This window comes from Colius striatus, chromosome 8 (genome assembly GCF_028858725.1).
Source record: "Colius striatus isolate bColStr4 chromosome 8, bColStr4.1.hap1, whole genome shotgun sequence".
NCBI lineage: Eukaryota > Metazoa > Chordata > Aves > Coliiformes > Coliidae > Colius > Colius striatus.
The window spans coordinates 26,071,497-26,090,565 of record NC_084766.1 but is presented as its reverse complement, the minus strand read 5'-3'; the positions used below and the strand labels follow the sequence as shown (position 1 = coordinate 26,090,565).

The 19,069-nt window shown below is 44.0% G+C and overlaps 1 protein-coding gene across 1 annotated transcript in view; it reads right to left on the bottom strand.

Annotated features, from left to right (window-relative positions):
* The window catches only part of NEURL1 (neuralized E3 ubiquitin protein ligase 1), a 90,128-nt gene that overhangs the window by 58,928 nt on the left and 12,131 nt on the right, over positions 1 to 19,069 (bottom strand). Inside the window, exons 2-3 of the mRNA XM_062001346.1 lie at positions 7,253 to 7,494; positions 2,735 to 3,056 (exon numbers count right to left, since the gene is read on the bottom strand). Coding sequence (XP_061857330.1) covers positions 2,735 to 3,056; positions 7,253 to 7,494 — 564 coding nt within the window. The remainder of the gene's footprint in view (positions 1 to 2,734; positions 3,057 to 7,252; positions 7,495 to 19,069) is intronic.

Genomic DNA, 19,069 nt, shown 5'->3' with positions numbered 1-19,069 from the left:
TCAGAGAAGACCAGATTCCTGGGTGAATTTAAGCCTTTTCATCTCTGTTGTAAGTGGCGAGGAGAGCCTGAGCTAGGCAACAAGGCTGAGGGCATCCCTGAATCACAGGGACACTGCTGTATAACCTCTGGCAAATCATTTCACTCTCCCAGGCTTTGAGCCTCCTTTTCTTTAAGTGTCTCTTTATCAAAACTGTAAGATAGGAAGAGTGCCACTCAACTCGGCCACTGCCCTGCTTTACTAGGTCCCTTATTTTGGCTGGAACTGCTACTGTAATACAGGTAAGTGAAATAAAAATTGGAAGCTTTGGAAGTTGTGACAGATGCACACTGTGCGTTCTTGCAGGGCCAGGATCTTGCAGTGACATAGGTCTGATGCTGCTACACATCTTTCCTTCGGGCAAGTCTGATTTTGGAAGTGAAGTTACATTGCTGGGAGTGGAGAGGGGACAATTCTGCCACTAGAAATTGTGTAATTGGTCAGATTCTTGGGTGAAATACTCATAAAAGCAAATGGAGGCAGTGCAGAGGTGCAGTTATGACCCTGCACCTCTACTGTCACGGGGAAAACGTGAGGCTGAAGAACAAAGAACATGTTTGGGATTGGGGAGCAGGTGGGAACAGATCCCTGAACTGGAATCTGAAATACCAGGCTCTTCTGTTCAACATACCACTCCAGCATCCTCAGCCTCCATCGGATGCCCTGCATGCCATACCAGGCTGAATTCAACCATATGTTTGTAGCTAAGCTATGAAATCCATTTGTCAAGTCCCGGGAGTTTTTGGCAAGTTGTCCTGTACTATATGTGTGGTCTGCTACGCTCAAACAGGCACGCAGAGCATTGCACTGGGTAAGTCTATAGGATCCAGAGGCAACACGGCCAACAATTTTCCTGCCCTGACTTTTAGTGCTGTGTAATAATGAATGGAGATAGAGAGGACTCAAGTCAAAGAGGTTTCGGCACAGTTGCTAGGCTTAAAGCCTGTTGAAGGCTGCTGGAACGAGCTACAAATACGTATCTGAGCTCCACGCCAACTGTGTAAACTCAGAAGCTGTCTGCTTCATTCAGGGACTTCATACCCACCAGAGAGTCTGGAGCCTGTTAGATTAGAGGCAAGTCAGTGGCTGGCAAGAGTCACATTTTCCTTGTGAAAGGAGATGTGGAAGATGCTGGGACAACGCAGGGGTGGATGACAGATAGGAAATGATTTCTTAGGTGTTTTGAAAGGAAACACATAATCCAGAGTTACGGGCCCTCATTAATCGCACAGAGGAGCCCCAGGTGCCAAAGCTCGCAAGAACTGACAGAGGACTTGGAGTCATTTGTAAGTTCTTCCTAACTGAACCCTTAGAGTGACATTTGCCCAACTCCTAGATCCCAATTCAAATATCCCCATGTTGGCCTACAAACAGTTGCCTAATGGCTCTGATTCAAGTTGATTCACAACAAATGATAAATCTTTCTGCTCCTAAAAGAAAGCAAAAAGCTGCTGAGAAACTCTCTAATTCCTCTGCCTTGTGCAATCTTGGGCTGGTAGTTTTTGCAGAAAGAAGAGGTCAGTCTCATTTTTTTTGTCTCCTGAACATACATCCCTCTTCCCTACTGTGTAGGTTGCTACAGGCAATTCTGCCACCATACTTCTGAGTACAGCAAGCAGTGCAGAAAGGAGGCAGAACTGTCAGAAAGAGGCTTCCTTTAAAGTTTCAAATGTGTAGCATGAGGATGTCATTTTAATAGAGATTATCAGGCTGCATGACAGGACACAAACAGAATCTCTCAGTCTAGCAGGAGTATCTCACCTGTAGAAGGAACTTCAGCTCTTGAAGGTTAGCAAGTACCATCTAACCTTTTCCACGGTGAAAACAAGACACACAAAACTATTGTTCTATGGAGAGGTGCTGTGATTTGTCCCCCAGTGACAATGCAAAGCCAATTCCAAGGCTGCAAGCAGTCACCTCTGGTCTCCCAGCAACCCAGATGCCCCTTAGGTTGAGTCGTAGAATCACAGAATCATTTTGGTTGGAAAAGACCTTTAAAGACCATCGAGTCCAACCTCTGACCTCACACTGCCAAGCCCATCACTAACCCATGTCCCTCAGCACCTCAGATACACAGTTTTTAAATACCTCCAGGGGTGGGGACTCCACCACCTCCCTGGGCAGCCCGTGCCAGTGCTTAACAGCCCTCTCAGTGAAAAAGTTCTTACTAATCTCCAATCTAAACCTCCCCTGGTGCAACTTGAGGCCATTTCCTCTTGTCCTGTCATTCATTACTGGGGAGAAGAGCTCAACCCCCCACCTCACTACAACTTTCTGTCAGGTAATTTTGAGAGGGATCATGTCTCAGGCTCCTCTTCTCCAAGCTAAACATCCCAGTTCCCTCAGTGCTCCTCATACGACTTGTTCTCCAGATCTTTCACCAGCTTTGTGTGGTATATGCCACACTCCAGACTGTGTTCTGGATAGAGCAACACCTCCAAGCAGAAATCCACTTATGTACAGATGGCTTCCAGTGCTGTACAGTAGCAGTTGTTTCCCACCTCCCACTCATGTTACATTTATGTGCAATGTTTCAAACACCCGCTGATCCAGGCCGAGGCCATAAGATGCTCTGAGGAGGAACAGTGGCTCTTCCCCAGCATCTGTCTCAGTGTGAAGAGCAGGACAGACAGCCTCAGGCTGGCCTTTCCCCAGGTACAGCTCAGCATCCCCCCACGTGTGTTTAGGTACTCACCTAAGAGCTGCACTCCGCGGGTGAGTCCGTAGACATCAATTAAAGCCCAGAGGGGCTCTGCTGTCCTCACCCCGCTGAAGAAGAGCATCGCACCAGAGTCGTTCACCCGATAGAAAACCCGTCCCTTCTTGTCCACCCAGAAGGCTATGATGTTTCCCTCGTTGGCAAACTCTTCTGGCAGAGCCTTGGCCCAAAAACCGCTTTGTGAAACCAAGTCAGGGCACGCGTACTTGGGCAGAGTGTCAGGGTTAATCCTCGATGGGTCCTTGGAAGTAAACCCAAGTCGAAGAGCCCCACTCCAGCAACACTGCTTTTTAGTGATCTGCAAAAATAACAGCAACAGTTAAGCTTGGCTCTTGAACATTTATTTACACGCTACAGGCTCTATGCCATCGAGCACTGATGGCCACCACACAGATAAGCTCACTAGACTGAGCAGACATTTTACCCACCAAACACTGCTGTAGCTTTTTCAGCTGCAAGTAGCACTGTTGTACACTTAGGATACAATGCACTTATTAAAAAAAAATCTAATTAAGTCTATGCAGAGAGGTGAAATATAATTACAGCTGCTTGATGACTCACTTCTATTTCTAGGGTAATTCCTTCTGGCCTAAGAATCATCCTCTCACAAAATGTGCCAAATATGGCCATAGGAGATTTTATCTCAGCACCTGCAGCAGTAGAGCTCCTCCCCTGTGGTGCTCAGACAATGGGGTCTCTTGTGACCTGAGGGAAAAGCACTGGCTCCAGAATCACAGCCATCACCATAGGGTTTTCTGGGTTTCCCAGCCAAGTAAAAGACAGTCTTATCCCTGTTTAGCTTGTCAGATTGGATGAAATCACAGAGTTGCAGCACAGAACTTATGCATGGGAAAGCACAAGTTATTTAACTATATTAAATAAACAATTAGGAGGCAACAATAGATGTTGTCTTACGATTGGGGAAAACATATATTTCTGCTGTGAGTGGTGTTTTTCAAGATACGATGTGCACATCTACACATCACTTGTCAGTATGTGGTTACTCAGTATGTCTGGGGTCAGAAGCATCTGCTATAGTCTTGGGGATGGTGTGCATGTCATATCCACCCTTCTGCACATGAAAGACAGTAGGACAAAGGATCACAGATGCCTCGAGTGTGTTATTCTCACAAGAACTGAGCCCTGGACTGAAGGGGACCTGAAGGAGAGCAGGTAGTAGGTCCTAAAATCAAGCAGCACATGCAAAATGTCACTCAGTTACAAGATCTCTTTCTTCCCATGGCAGCAGAGAGTCTTCCAGGCTTAGCGTGGTCCCCAGATGGAGGTGATGCCCTTGGGAGAATTTTTTCTCTCATTTCATTGTTTGAACATGAACCTGTTGGGAATTCTTCCTCTCAAAGGGATTCAGTCTGTCAGCATCCAAACTATGAAAGACCTAAAGATGCTGGATTCAATCCTGACATGCAGTCAGTACAGTTCTTGAATGCCAGCTGATGCAGAATTGGTGTTTCTGTTCATGCACTGAACGCGCAGCAGATAGGAGAACACTTGAGATAGTCCTCTTCTGTCAAAGCCTTGGCAGTCTCAAGCAATTTCATTCTTGGCTGCACAATAGGAGCAGAAACACAGACAGGTACCACCTACCAGATGCCACACAAGAATTGATACCTTACTGCTAATTTCTTGCTCGGTGCTAACAGTTTGGATGAGTGGCAATGCCAGAAGTCTCAACTGTCCACGACATGAGGGACTTTGCCCTCAAAAGCCTGGCAGCAATCCCTCAAGTCCCAGTTCATGGGATGGACACTGGGGTGGCACCAAAAATGACTAAAGCAGATTTGATACTTGATATGCCTGGGGAAGGTGGGATGGGATCATGCATGTCCCCAGCAGAAGCGGGGTGTGTGGGGCATGCACGTGACAAAATGGGGAATAGATGCACACTCCAGAAGTAGCCTGGATTATTCATTGCAGCAAATTTACTGCGAGTCCTAAAAGCTTTTGGGTCTGAGATAAATATGGCCTCAGTGTTATTTGTACAATTTACTCTTTCACAGTCTCTTGACAATACTTCACAGCAATCACAGGCCGCATGAAGTAAATATTCATATGGTAATCGAGGCTGCACATGTTCCACGTATTAATCAGCACCTATAAACAGTTCTCAATAGTCTGACCACAGGCACACTAATATCCAAATTAAAATCTAGTATAAAGCCTGCCAAGAATTAGACACAGCTGGACAGAGGCTACACAGTTTTGCTAAAAAAGGCAATGGTTAATGATGGACCAAATTCTCTCTTCAAAAGCCACTGCTAGAAGAAAAGCTTGGGAGGTCTGTCAAGTATCAGAAGGGAAAGAAAAGATATAATCTACATGCAAACTGTTAAGCCATGGCTGCTTCCACAGGTTCCTGCTCTTTACTTCCTTGTCCCTTCTATCACCTTTGCCAACCTCACTCCACCTCCTAGCAGTGCCCTGCTAGGAAACCATAGGGATATATATCTTGAGGCAAAGAAAGAAGAAATTTTGTCTGTTTGATGGCATTCCAAAGCTGCAAAGAAATCTCACAATAAAATTTGAGATATGATGCCTAATAAACAGAATGAAATTTCCTGACTCTTCCTCTAGTTTTGCAAAAGGAGTTAAGACTTTATAGAACCCGAATAACTGGGTTCATGGTTAGTCTTTAGCTGGTTAGAAGGTTTAAGATGCCATTTTCCACAGGTACACACAAGGCAATTGCAAAATGGACTTAATCAGGAAAGTAAAGACGTTTTCACATTTCCATCCATCCCTAGAGTATAAGTTCTGCTGAAGTCTGTTGATTATTCCCATGAGACCTTCCCATTGGACTCAGCAAAAGCTCTACTCAAATCCCTTGTGTAGATTTCCATGTGTATTCTTCACATACACAAGCTAAAACCCTAAAATATACAGTGATAAACAAGTATGAATTTCCAGAGATGGCTACATTGTTTCAGAATGAGGAATAATTAACCCAGAACCTTTGCCTAAACCTCTCAAATCTTAGATGGTGTTTTCAAGACAAAATGCTGCTTTCATCTCCTCCCAATTGATTTTTCACAGTTGTTTGTCCAAACTTCTGGCCAACATGGATAAAAATCTCATTAGGCAATATGAGTGAGTCCAACTGGGTTTCCAGCCTGAATGGAAACAGTAAGAGCTCCATGGGAACCATAACAAGCCTGTAGGAGGGGTTTTCTACCTATCAGCCTGAGTCTGAAATGACTGAAGTCTCTCTTAACTTTTCAAAAGGAGGCATCTTCCTCATTTCTTGCTACTTTGCTGGCTGTAAAGGAAGAGGCAGGGAAGGCTGATATGCTGCTGTAGGTCCCAGCACTCTGGGACCTCTAGCAAGAGGCAACAGCAGCTCTATGCAGTAGCTATATGCAGATAAACCTCCTGCAAAACTTCTTGTGCGTAAATGAACTAAAGTTGCCAAAGAAGATGACCTACTTTGTGCCAATGAAAGGCATGAAATCAGATAAGAATGGAAAAATGCAGTCCCACAAACTAGAGGATTGGAAAATATCTATGGATGAAATTGAAAGAGCTCCAAGCTCCTTTTCAAGGTGCTGAAAGCCTAAAATGTGCTTCAGTTCCTAAGGGGACTGATGAATTTGTCCATTGGGAAGCAGCTCCCAGTGCACATTGAGGCCTGTTGTCTTAGAGGAGCTGAAATTCCCAAACCAGCTGCAGCACAAGGGGTACCAACTCCAGCCTCTTGGCTCCCACAAACACAAAAGAAGTGAAATCAGCCTCTGTCAGAGAGAAAAATGTGGTGCTTGCAATGTTCTCTCCTTTGACCTTAACGATCTCAGGTGACTTACTCAGCAAAGCAGTCAGCAGACCACTAGACAGATTCTTTTCTTAGATGGCAACCATGATTGCACTAGCTGCTGCTTTCATTCAAACCCTTTTACCTTCCCTGCCAAGCACACCAGCAAGAACCTTCTTCCAGGTCTTTTTCACTACTTATCTGTTGGCTATGGAGAGGCTGACTCTCATCTCCATGAGACCAGCCTCATTGCTGCCTTGTCTACTAGGAAGAAAAGTGCTCAGTGTGGAACTAAACACATTAACTCCTCACCCTCCCTCAGCCTGGCCAGCAAAACTCCTTTGCAGGATGCCTGCAAAGCCTAGAGGACATGTTGTCTAGAGAGACACTGAGGTTGCTGCCTTTTGGACTGACCAGTACAGCTGTTTTTTCTTGCTATTTTCCAAGCAATATCAGCTTAATCTGTTGTTTCTTGTCTAACATAAAGACATGCTCTTTTGAAGCACGGATTCCCCTTTTGTTCCCAGTTTCTGCAGCAGCCTGTACCAATGGCTCCAAGAACTACAGTGTCAAAAGCAGAAGTACCAACAAAGATCCCAGACCTTTAAGGCCCAAGATCTGTGCTTTTCAAGGAAGGGATAAAGATCTGGTGCAAGCATCAAAGCCTGGTACACCCCAACATTCATTCACAGCAGCTCCCATGGTAAAAAGGGAGGGTATAACCTACTCACCTTAAGCCTGACTTGTTCATAGATAACAATGGGCCTGTTGCTGAAGGTAATGGCATTGCAGAAGCTAGCCTGGCGCTTCACTGCCTTCTGAGTTGTGTCCATGATGATCTGAGATCCCTTCGTGTGCGGATGGAAAAGCAGGGGGCTGATGGCTAGAGCTCCACACTGTGGGATGGGAATACAGTGCTTCTGCTTGTGGTGGCATCGGTGCGAAGAAGCTGAAAACGACCCACCTATGGAATCTGAAAGCAGAAGAGGAACAAAGGGTTTCAGATCTCCTGTGGGTAATAAGTAAAAAACTTCCAATGCAAACAAAAAAAAGCAGGGGTGCTTCAGAGGGGAACTATAGAACAAAATAAAAGTAAGTCAAAACCTTGCTCTAAATTACTATGAGCTTCTAGAGCACTTTGAACAATAAAAGGCTACAGGGATACTGAACACTCCTGTCTTGTCAGTCTAATTCTACAGAGCACAACATGGAGACCACAGCTCAGCACTGAAGTCACAGGCCATCTTGAGGCCATACATCAGAAAAGAAGGCAAGAATTGGTTCCAAAACTGGAGCAAACCATGTGAAGTTGCTGTATCAAAGCTGCCACACTTATGGAAAAATGTTCCACTTCCAGAGGACTCCCATGCAACCTGACTGCTTCTCTCACTCTTCCTTTGCAACAGCAACTCCATTGATCTTTGCCTCACTGTGTCTTTGAATGCTGTCCTATCCACTCATTCTAAATGCCAGCTCAGACACATATATTGTTAATTTATATTCAGGCACCGCTTAGCAAAAACCCACATGGATCCCTCCACTAACCACCACCCATTCTCCACTCCACTGACAGGAACCTCTGCTGAGATCCCACTCGTCACAAAGACATTGATCAGCACACCACGATTAGGGTGAGGAAATGAAGAGGGAGAAGGGCTGTGAAGCAGGGAGGTTATATTTTTCTCTAACCAAGGCCCAACACAAAGAGTTAATGCATGATGAAGCAGTCACGACAGCAGCTTTGTCTGTGAACAAAGGGATGCATGAGTTTCTTTTCAACAGGGAGCCTGCAGCAGTTCAAGCCCCCATACAATCATTATAATGAAAACAAGTCATCTGCTTCCTTTTCCTTGCATGCATATACATCCTACACTATGCACATATGTTTGTGAGGAGATGCTCATAGATTTGAAGACAGAGTATCAACAGAATACAGGAGAATTCCATGATAAGACTCAGGGATGCAACAAAAGCAAATATGACCTTAACAATGTGCCAGTTTGTGCTGTAAAGATGCATGACTAAACAGTATGGTTAGAAACTATTCCTCAAACATGTAAACTATCAAAGCTAATTATAGACTTTTTCAAGCAGATTAATTGCTGACAGTTATGTCTTTATATAGCTACTATAAAATAATGGTTACATCTCTAATGAAACGCTGGGCTTTGTAATAAAAAGTCTAGACCCTATTCCTCCCAGGCTTTGGGGTCGTTTTAGCTTGTAGCTACATGAAGTTGTACTGGCACATCATTAGGGCAAGCCTGTGTAACTATTAACAGAACTTAAAAGCCTGGTTTCTGACAAGAACATTTTAATTCAGCTTCAGTATCAGTCACTCCAGTCTTCTCCTCTCTTTTGCTTGCTGGTTTTTCCTCCCATTTTCAGTGATATTGCTGTCCCTTCAGAACAGAGCAGGGAGGCCAGAGAACAGGGCTGTCACCTTTAACCATTTTCATTAATGCTTTGAGAGAGATATGAACCAACTGGGAGTTATTTGATGCTAAAAATTATGTGGAATATAAGTCATCTTCCTTCTCCCGTTCCTCACACATAGAGGAGGAGAAATAAGGTGCAGAATACCAAGAAGTAAAAGTCCACCTGAGCAGGCAGGGAGGAAATCTCCAGAAGGAATAGACTGCATAGAAGGGGGAGCTTGACACAGAGAAAATCAGGATACAGTGGCTCACATAAGCCTGACCTTCTCCCTTTGGGCACGCTATTGGCTCAGGGCAGTGCACCCTGCTTCTCCCCACAGCCCAGATGTGATGGTCAGAATATAACACAAGCTGCAGCAGTCATACAGAGAACCTTCTGAGGTTACCTCCTAGGACCTGTTTAATTACAGGCTGTCATGCCCTAAAGAAGAGAAGACTGGATTCCCTCCAGTATCATTAGTTTTTTTCCAAACTAGATATATTGTCTACTACCACCCTTCTGGAACCTTTTTAAGCCCTAAGCTTTAGTGATACCTTGCTAATGAGTTCCTCAGGTTTTATAGTATTTTGCAAGAAAGTTATTTCCTTTATCACTGCAAACATGGTGCTGTTCACCATCAAAAATGGTTATGAGCCAGAGTGAGCAAAGTGGCTGACATAACCTTGCTCTACTCCACCTCCCCAGGTGGGTCATGCTGGTCTGCAGGGACAGGACTGTTGACAGATGGTCAGAGAAACCATTCCAGCTTCTCTTTTGGCAGAAATTTTTCAGGCTGCTGGATCTCCTCATTGCTCATCTCTTAGGTGCCCCTCTGTTTCTGCTGTATCTCTTTTTTTATAGGTAGACTAAGTAAAAATAAACAACTAGTGTAAAAACTTCCATTCCTAATTTTTTCAGCTTCTCTAAAACATGTATGAAACCACAGTCATTTCTGAAACAAGACACATGTTGAGGGATATAATCAATTTTTCTAGCAGTCACTCACCAAAACAAACTCGTGCAGCACAAAGGCACACACATTTTAACCTGTCTGCCTATCTCAGTGTGCTCATTTTACTGGATAGTCTGGCTGTGATAATAGGTGCCACATCTCTCCATGGGACACGGTGCCCTTTTAAAATACAGTCATGGAGTTGCCAAAACTGTCCACAGCTTTCAAAACAGGCTCTGACAACAACACCACTTATGTCCAGAGCAACTGCTGGAGCAGCATTACAGAGCTGTAGGGTCCTGTCTGACCCCATGGGAATGTTAGAGGAATGCTTATTTGCTGTGACAGTCCAGCACTGCTACGTGAGAATGGGTAAATCCAGCCCAGGCCAACACCTGCAAGACAAGTATCTCCCTGACAGATAGGTAAAATGCAGGGCAACCGTGTTGTGGAAGGAACCACCCCAGGACCAGCTTCCAAAGGCAGATAATGCAAAAGGGGAGGAGACCTCCTGTCTCCCATATGCCCTTACCCAGCAATGACTCCTGCATGATGAACATGCTCAGGCAAGGACCAGAAAACGGTGATAGGTTTTAAAAAGTGCCACTTAACAATGTGGTTTTGCACTTTATAAATACTTGGAGAAGTTACAAAGCAATGGGTCAAAGGCCTTGGCTCAACTTCTTCAAGGCAGCATGAGCATGTCCACTCCAAAAGCAGGAAACACCATGCAACTTCAGCTGGCAACACTAAGTCCAAGACTGGACTTAAACAAGGAAAGGGACACTTCACCAACACAAGCTGGTGAGATACATTGCTGCCCTTGCTCGGGGACTAAAAAGAAAATAAATTATCTGCTTAAAGTTTTTGTCTGACTGGGCTGGACCCAGAGTCCAGCCTTCCCCTATTCTCTTGTTTAAACTACTACAGGTTTTGACATCCTCAGCCTCTGCTGCCTGCAAGAGTGGTACAATAAGCTGGGGCTCTTACAGTAGGTTTGTTATTTTTTCCTTTACATACAAGAATTGAGTGAAATTCACAAATACAGAGTTCCAGATGGCAAGATAGGCAAATGTCCTCCTGATTTCACAGCAATCATGCAAAACTCCATTAACTCAGAGACTGTCCCAGACTCTGCCACAATCTGACTTCTTAGTCACCTGACAAAGGCAAAGTGAAGTAATTGCTTGAAATAAAAACTGCAAACAAATAAGTATTTAAAATCAGGTTGAAATACAAGAGCATGCTGAAGGGCACTGAAGTTTCCCATTCCACAACACAACTTCCCCATGACAAGCAAGTGTTGTAACAACACACGAGGAGTACACAAACTGGTATCTTGTGACAAAAGTCACAGGAGCAAAAAAATCATGCCAGTCTGACAACAGCCCCTATGGTCAAAGGGCTATGCACTATGGACCCACGCACAGCTTTCCAGGTTTCACACTGGGGGTCACAAAGAACAGCATCTGCTTGCTCTTATGGTTTTAAATATTAGACACACGTCAGTTTTCAATTCATGCCCAATAACAAATGCTGTTTGAACCATTTCATTCAGTACTGGGTTTGAACCCTGAATGCAACCTGCCTCTAATACCATGAGCAGCAACAGTAGCAATGTACCACTTGCTCCTCTGAGCCACAAGCATGTGGGCTGGATCTTCCAAAACCTTTAGCAAGCCAAGGTGAAGGAGACAATAACACAAACAGCGATGTGAAGCAGTCTGAACCACTCTGCTTTCAGTGTCCCACTCCTAAGCACTTCTTCTTTGGAGCCCTGTTTAAGAAAGCAGAGTATTGCTCCAAAGATGGCACACTTCTTCTTCCACTTGTATTATATGTCCCTGGACTCCTGGATCTCAAAGCCTCAGCAATATCCACAAGCTACGTAAAAGGCAGCACTGGATGTTCTCAGCTTAGCAAAATGCATCTCAAAGCCTGTTAGAGGTTTTCACCAGAAGCATTCATGCTTTGCAAACATTAGGCATAATCTTAAAGGCTTGGGATTTCTTAAATGCTGCAAGAAATGACTGGCTTTTTTTTTAAAAAAGACATTTTTTCCAGTTGAAAAAATCTCAGTAGGCACCTATCAGAAGACTGTCAAAACTCATTTCAGGCTGAAAACTAACTGCAAGGTATTTAAGCTTCTCAGAGCATGTGAAATAAGTGGCACTCAACTGAAAGAAACTGAAAACAAGACTTAAAAACAGAACCCAGGGACTGACAGGCAGTAGCAAGAGGGAACTACAAATCCCCCTCCACCTGGGGAGCAGGAGACCAGAGATCTGGGGGTGGCAACAGAGGTACTTGTCCTGCAAGCTAGTGACAGTGAAAACAGTGCACACGGCAAAACACACTGTGACAAGAGAAAAGGCTTTCAAATTTGTTCCATTACCAGAAGAGGCTGACAGACAGTGCTTTATCTGTCGGGTGGTCTTCCTTTATAAGCATTTAAAAGGAAGGATTTTGAAAAGGAAGAAAAGGAAACCGTGTGGGGGGGGAACACATGGGATGAAGCCAAGGATGAGCCCCAAGGATGAAGCAGGAAAGCCCTAGCCCTGAAAGAGTACCTGCACAACCCTTCCAAAACTGGATGGTTACTAGTAGCACAGGGAGAAAAAATCAACTATAAAATGAATGCTTACAAGCATTACCACTTTCTGAGGTGGTCCCATACTTTTGAGAATTGCCAGTGAAATAAAGTGTAACTAGTTACACTGGTCCTTTACATTTGTTACTAGAGTTCAAAAGGAGAAAACCATAATTAATTCATTGTGCTGGGCTTCACAAATGGATTCTTAAAGGCACGTTTTGAGATACAGTTTACTAAAAATAAATATTAGCTTAACACCAGTCAAACTGAAAAGGGGTTGCAAACCTTGTTTTCTCACATGCAGTCTGACCCAGGGCATGTGCACAGAAGAAAGTGAACCATAAATTAACGCAAACTAAAACCAAGGATTTCCTCACTGCCTTGGAAAACCTATTTGCTGGTCTTGAAAGAATAATAATGTATCACGTATCTCCAGTCTATACCTAACTCTCTTTGCCTGTTATGATGATAATAACCCTATCAGATTGCTGTCACCATAGTCTGCTACTCATCTGGCATTACAAGATGCTCAGGAGGCAAAAGCGAAGCTTTGCTCTTCCACAAAGACAGACAGTAGCTTAGTTGGTGTTGGGGTGTTCAAGGGTAGAAATGCAAAGGGTTAATTCTGGAGCATTAAATCCTGAAACTATGGAGCATCTTGGGTTAAACTTCAGTGAATTAAGGACATATCTACACGGTGGATCTCAGCCAGCAGGTCAGATCTAGTGCTCCTATCCAAGACTCATCAAAGCCAAAATGGAACTTATTTTCATCTGCACTATTTTAGCGGTGACGAGATGTATCAAGAGAGTTGGTTCACACATAGAGTAAGATTTTCCATTTAAATTGCAAACTAGGAGACAAGAGGCAGGTGCAGACAGATCACATGCACATGAAAGGAGATAATACCAGTCAGGGTGGGGCTTGGACTGGTGCTGCCTATGTTTTTTTTTTCCAGACCAAAAAGCAAAACCCTGTTTAAAGTAACAGATCTGAAAAACAGCAAGGGTAGTTTAAAAGGCATCTATGAAAAGCCACACCCCTCCAGCATAAAGAAGTGAGCATCAGAAGTTGGAGTCGATTGCAGGAGGATCCACAATGCCCCTGGCGACAAGTCACACATGAGGCTTTACAAAGGCTTGCTTCAAGATGATGCTGAGGCTATGAGTATTAGTAGGAGTCAGGAGGGTGGCAATTTTTATCAGGCTTTAAAAAGAAGGTAAAAGAGCTAAGGAGTGATAGCAGAATAAGAAACCTTCTTGTATTAAATTATATTAAGCCTGAGCTGTCTGTAATTTTAAAAAGCAGAGCAAAAATTTAGATTGGTCAAAGGTGATTTAACTACTACAGAGGAGAGGGGAATCTTGTTAATTAGGGAGGATGTGGCTGAGGTAATTAATGTTTGTGATTGAAATTACCCAGAAAAAGAGGAGAAGATGTTCCTGGGCAGAGCCTAGAAGAGACCCTGCCAGATGTGGGAAGAAAGGTAAGGACAACCCTCAAAATGCAAGAGAGGCAGGAGGAGAGGACAGCAGGGCAGGACTGGGCTGGGGAGACAAACCTTCATACACATGATCTTCCTGTAGGAACAACCCAGCTAACAGCACTGAAAGCACGTAAAATATCAAGCACCATGAAGGTGGCTGATCATGCCCTTTTTTCTGAGAAGAAAAGATTATTTCAGAAGAGAGGTGTGTGAATATACAAGTATTTCTACATGACACAAAGCTGTCGAGAAGGAGAACTCCTTCCCCTTATAAATAAATTCTTCAGTTTCATATCTTCAGCAATGATTCCGTGTAATCCATCTCCTGGTCCCTAATTAGGCACTGTTTGCTCATCATCTCTCGCAGTCACTGACGTGGCAGGTCACAGAGGATGGCCACAAGAACTCTGTCTCTGCTCCACTCCCCAGGGGTGCAGCCCAGCCTTCGCAGGCTCCCTCCTCACCCTCTCCTTGTGCAAATCCCCCCCAGTCCCTGCAGACCGTAAGTCCACTAAGTACATAAGAACAGCAAGAACATAAGTAAGCAGCCATATGCTCCTGTCTGCTGGGTAAGGAGAGAGGGGGTGAGCAGCACCCAAGAAAGATGCTGGGCAGCAGCAGATGAATTGCCTTGGGAGCTGTGTCCCTTGGGGTCCCGTCAGGTTGATAGAGAGTGAGATTCCTCCAGCAGCCACAGCTGCCTCTCCCCACATCTTTCAGCAGCAGCAACTTGTATGTGCCATATAATTATTTCTGAGAGCAGCAAAGCACTTCTGACCTTATTCTCTTTGCATTGGGTGATTTTGCATCTTTATTATTTTTACTAAAGCATCATAAGTTAGATGTGGTGAGTAGGAATTAGAAGATCAAAGTAAAAAAAATGGTGCTCTGGAAGCATCCAAGATCTCTTCATTGATTTAGGGTGTTCTCGCTCTGCTGTGATCAGGTTGGGTCTGTCAGCAGTCCCTGTCAGCCGAGAAATGTAAAATCATATTTATGCCTTCTAATAAAAGAAAGCAAGATTAAGTCCAGCTCAGTTTAAGATTTAGGGATGTTTTAAAAACTCTGTTTATCCTTCTCCTGCAAATGTGCAGTTTGGGAATTTTCTCCTTTGCTCATGTCTGATGCTCAGGAGGAAGAGGAGGAACAGCTTGCCCAGGGTGATGGCTGATCTGTCCGTGCTGCAGATGGTGAGACAAAAGGAAGAAAAAAGAAATCCAGAACTTTCCATGATACCCCTCCTCTTGATAAACCTCATCTTCTCAAAGATAAGCAGACACACTGTTGGTCATAAGATTATGCACACTTTATACTTACGTTTGCTTCTGTGCTGCACTGCCTTAATGAACCAGCTCCCTGTTGTAGCTCCTTTTCCAGAATCTCTACACTTGGGACAAGCCAATGAACTCTCTCACCTAATGTAATCCCAGTTACTAGTTTTCTTAGTGTAGATCAGAACTATGCACAGAACATTTGACACAAGTCCTTCCTAATTTATAATCACATAAACTGAGCCTAAATAGTTATTGTAGACATGTAACTAAGAGCAGTGCTGCTGAGATAGGGCCAACAGCACTCCTGTCCCTTTCTCTAACCTCACACCAGCACATGGAGAGGGCAAGTTCATTGTCTGCTCTCACCTACGTCCTCCTGTGGGTCTGCCAGGATGCCAAACAGTGTCTCCTCATGTGCCTTCCCCAAATAGCACATCCCAAACAGCCCTTGACAGAGGCAGGCACCTAGGCCAGACAGGTCCTGGGGCACACTATAAACACAAACCCTGCATCACATTGGAACCAAAGCCTCATCCTCACAAGTCCCATGTTTCCACTGTAGTGTTAACTGCATGTTGCTTCTTCCCTTCCCCTCCTGCAATGCTGGGCACAACTGTGATGAGCAGCTAAACTGCTGCCCCAGAGATAGTCGTGTTTCACTGCACAGCCCACAGTCAGCAGAGCAGCCACTTGCACAGGGTTCATGACAGTTCACACTGCAAAGAAAAAAAAAACAGAGTAGCTACATAAAAGCAGAGCCTGACTGCAAATATTTTATGGCCACGTAGTATTTCCATGCACTACAAATCAACGTAAAAGATGTTTTCTTCAAGGGGCCTCATATAGGCTGTGTTTTTAAAATGCATTCCCTCTGCTAAATATAAATCAGTAAGAGTTTTTGTTCTTCCAAAAGATTAACTAGCCTCAGTATTTTGGGATCTAATTCTGGAATACTTGTAGAAGTGCCAGCATTCTCTTCCAATTTAAATACAGTTTAATGGAAAGTCTATCCTGGGCACATTTTCCATGTACAGTGTAATAGCTTGGAAGTCTGAGTATTGAGAGTTCACCACAAACAGAAGTAACCTGACAAGGTTAAACTTTAGATATTTGTCAGGACAAGAAGGAAGGTGGGAGCAATGGAGAGCAGGAAAAAAAGCAAGTATAAGACTGGCAGAGACAAGCAAATGCACCTATAGAACCAAAATCCAAGAGATGGGAGAACATGGTGTAGCCTACTGACAAAGCCATGCAAAGAAAATGCCAGTTAGAGAAACTGTGATTCTGAACTCAGGCTCCTGAATTAGCTTTGAGTTATACCTATGTAAAATCAAAGATGTGTCTCTAGACTCGAGACGTTGAATTGGGCCCAGAGCAGGCTACTCACACTCCATCTTTACAATATAATGGGCTAAATTAGGATGCTGTTCTTTATACTTCCTCTATGACCAGAGGATAGTAATAGAGTCTTAACAGGGCAATGAAGAGCATCTCAATTATGCTTCTCATTGGGATCATTAACCAGAGGATGCTCTCCCACTGCTCTACTGTTCATCCCAGGACTATACCTACTATGCTCAGGACTATACCTTCAGGATGTAGAACACAGTGGTCAAAAATCTCCTGTGTTTCTAACCTCACATATCCTAAGCATCTCCCAAATCAGAGACCACCTCTTATCAAGAAATACAAACGTCTCAGGCTGGAAACATCATCCTACCTTGCTGTCTCTAAAAATTTTGTCTCTGCCAAGTGCCCCTGGAATAAGGCAAGTGAACAGTTAAGACCTTGGAGTACAGCTCAGGCTCCCTAACATAGAACAGAGAGCAGGAACATCTCTGTGGGGACAGCATTTGCAAGGTGGTATGGATACTACCTTGCTCATTGCAAACTGCTGCAGGGATGCCTCTAGAAAGAGACTGGAAAACACTCCAAGACAAGGACAGTACCATTCATCTAACAGCAAACTAACAGAAATATCCATGAGATTACAGCAATTTAAACTTCAAATACCATCAGCTCCTCAAAGCCACAAAAGGTTTAGAGATCAACATGTTAGGTGATCTTAGATCACGGTGAATAACAAAGAGCTCCTTCCTCAAGAGTTCATCAGCTCACCTGCACCAGGGATTCAGCATCCACACATGCTTTGTGACTTCCCAATTACCTACCTCTGTGCACAGCACAAGTATGCCCAGCACAGGCCTGATGTGCTGCTGCTTTACAGCAGAGTATGTTAGTGAGGCATAATACTCCTTTCAGTTCAGAAAGGTTGTTGACAGCTATGTACTGCAGCTGTGGAAACTCCAGTGGCTTCATTGCCTCTTCTGCATTTTGCTGTTTGAATTTATTGTGAATGTCACATGTGGATGCCCCCACTTAAGTTTAGCATGTGGATGGGTCAGGATGTATATCCCAGAGCCTGCTTTTCTACTTTTCCTCTTACTCAGCAGAACAGTGTAGATTATGTTTATCATTCAATCCCACATACCGGGAAGTTTTATGCCATCAAGCCATTTCTGAAGAATCTCAGGAAGCAGTTTATCTGTGATCATACATGACATTTACATTTGGAATGTGCCTTGTTCCTGATACAAACCATCAATTTAGAGTCACTTTTAAGTACTGCAAAGTTGGGGCATTTTGTGTGTAGTCTTGTTTAAAAACACAGTGCTCAAGTCCACACTCTTCCTCCTGAAGTCCCCTGCTATTCTTTCTTGCAGGGTCTGTTGAGAGCATGCCTGCCAGAAGTGGCTCTTACCCTATCTGTATTTAAAACCTAACAAGCACTTCTGAGATGTACCAGTTATATTTCTGGAGACCAAGTGTTGCTTTACCCAAAGGCTCCCCACCTTCCAGAGGTTTAAGTGGCCTTCCCCTGCTGATGTCTGCCTGGAAGCACACATGAAACAGCTTGCATCCAAAGCCAAGAGCCAGTGCTCCCCTTCCCACAGAGCAAGCAGGGGACACTCCAGCTGACAGCACAGCCAAAGGACAATGTCTACCTACAACGCTGCTTAGCTGTGTGAGGGTCTCCTGGTTGTGGGATTTAAGCCATTGTGCCTTTGGTCACAAAGGAAAAATGCACCTGAAGTTCTCGTCTTGCTACACACTGACTAGTCCCAAAAGATTTTTATTCCAGTGGCTTTTTTTCCTGACTGTCTGGTAGCAAATAAATCCTTAAGGTATTGGGTATTACAGCTAGCAACTTGTCAGGCAGGTGAAAAAATACTATTGCCTTTACTATTTTGCCATGTTTAATATCCTCTTAAATGTTTTGGGATGATAGGAGCCCCGTACTTTCTTGAATTTCTCCTCCATTTCTGTACTCAAATCTACCTCTCCTCTCTCTTATCTCTCCCTCTGCCCATTTACCCTTAAGGAAAGCTCCCAGAACACATGAACTTCCTCTCTCCTTGCTTTTCCATCCCTTCCTCTCCAAAACATCTTTCTCCTCCTCCATCTCCCTTCTCAGAAGTATAAAAGTTTCTCAACCACTTCCCTCTTTCAAATCATCCACTTCCTTTACTGGTCTCATCTTATGCAGCACATTTTTCTCTCACTTAGGTTTACTCCATTGTTCTTTCAATCTCTTGCATTCTCCTGGTTTGTTCTCCTCAAGACAGCCATGCTTTGTATCTTTTCATTTAAAAAAAAATCAAAACCACCATCACTCTTGCCACAGGTCCTAGAGACTGAGGCTCCTCAATCTCACAAAGTCATAATTGGATGGATTTATTTTGGTAGCACCCAAAGTAAATAGCACTCTGTTAATCTGAAAAGTAACTTGTACTGGGTACTGAGGTTACAGAGTTTCTAATAAAA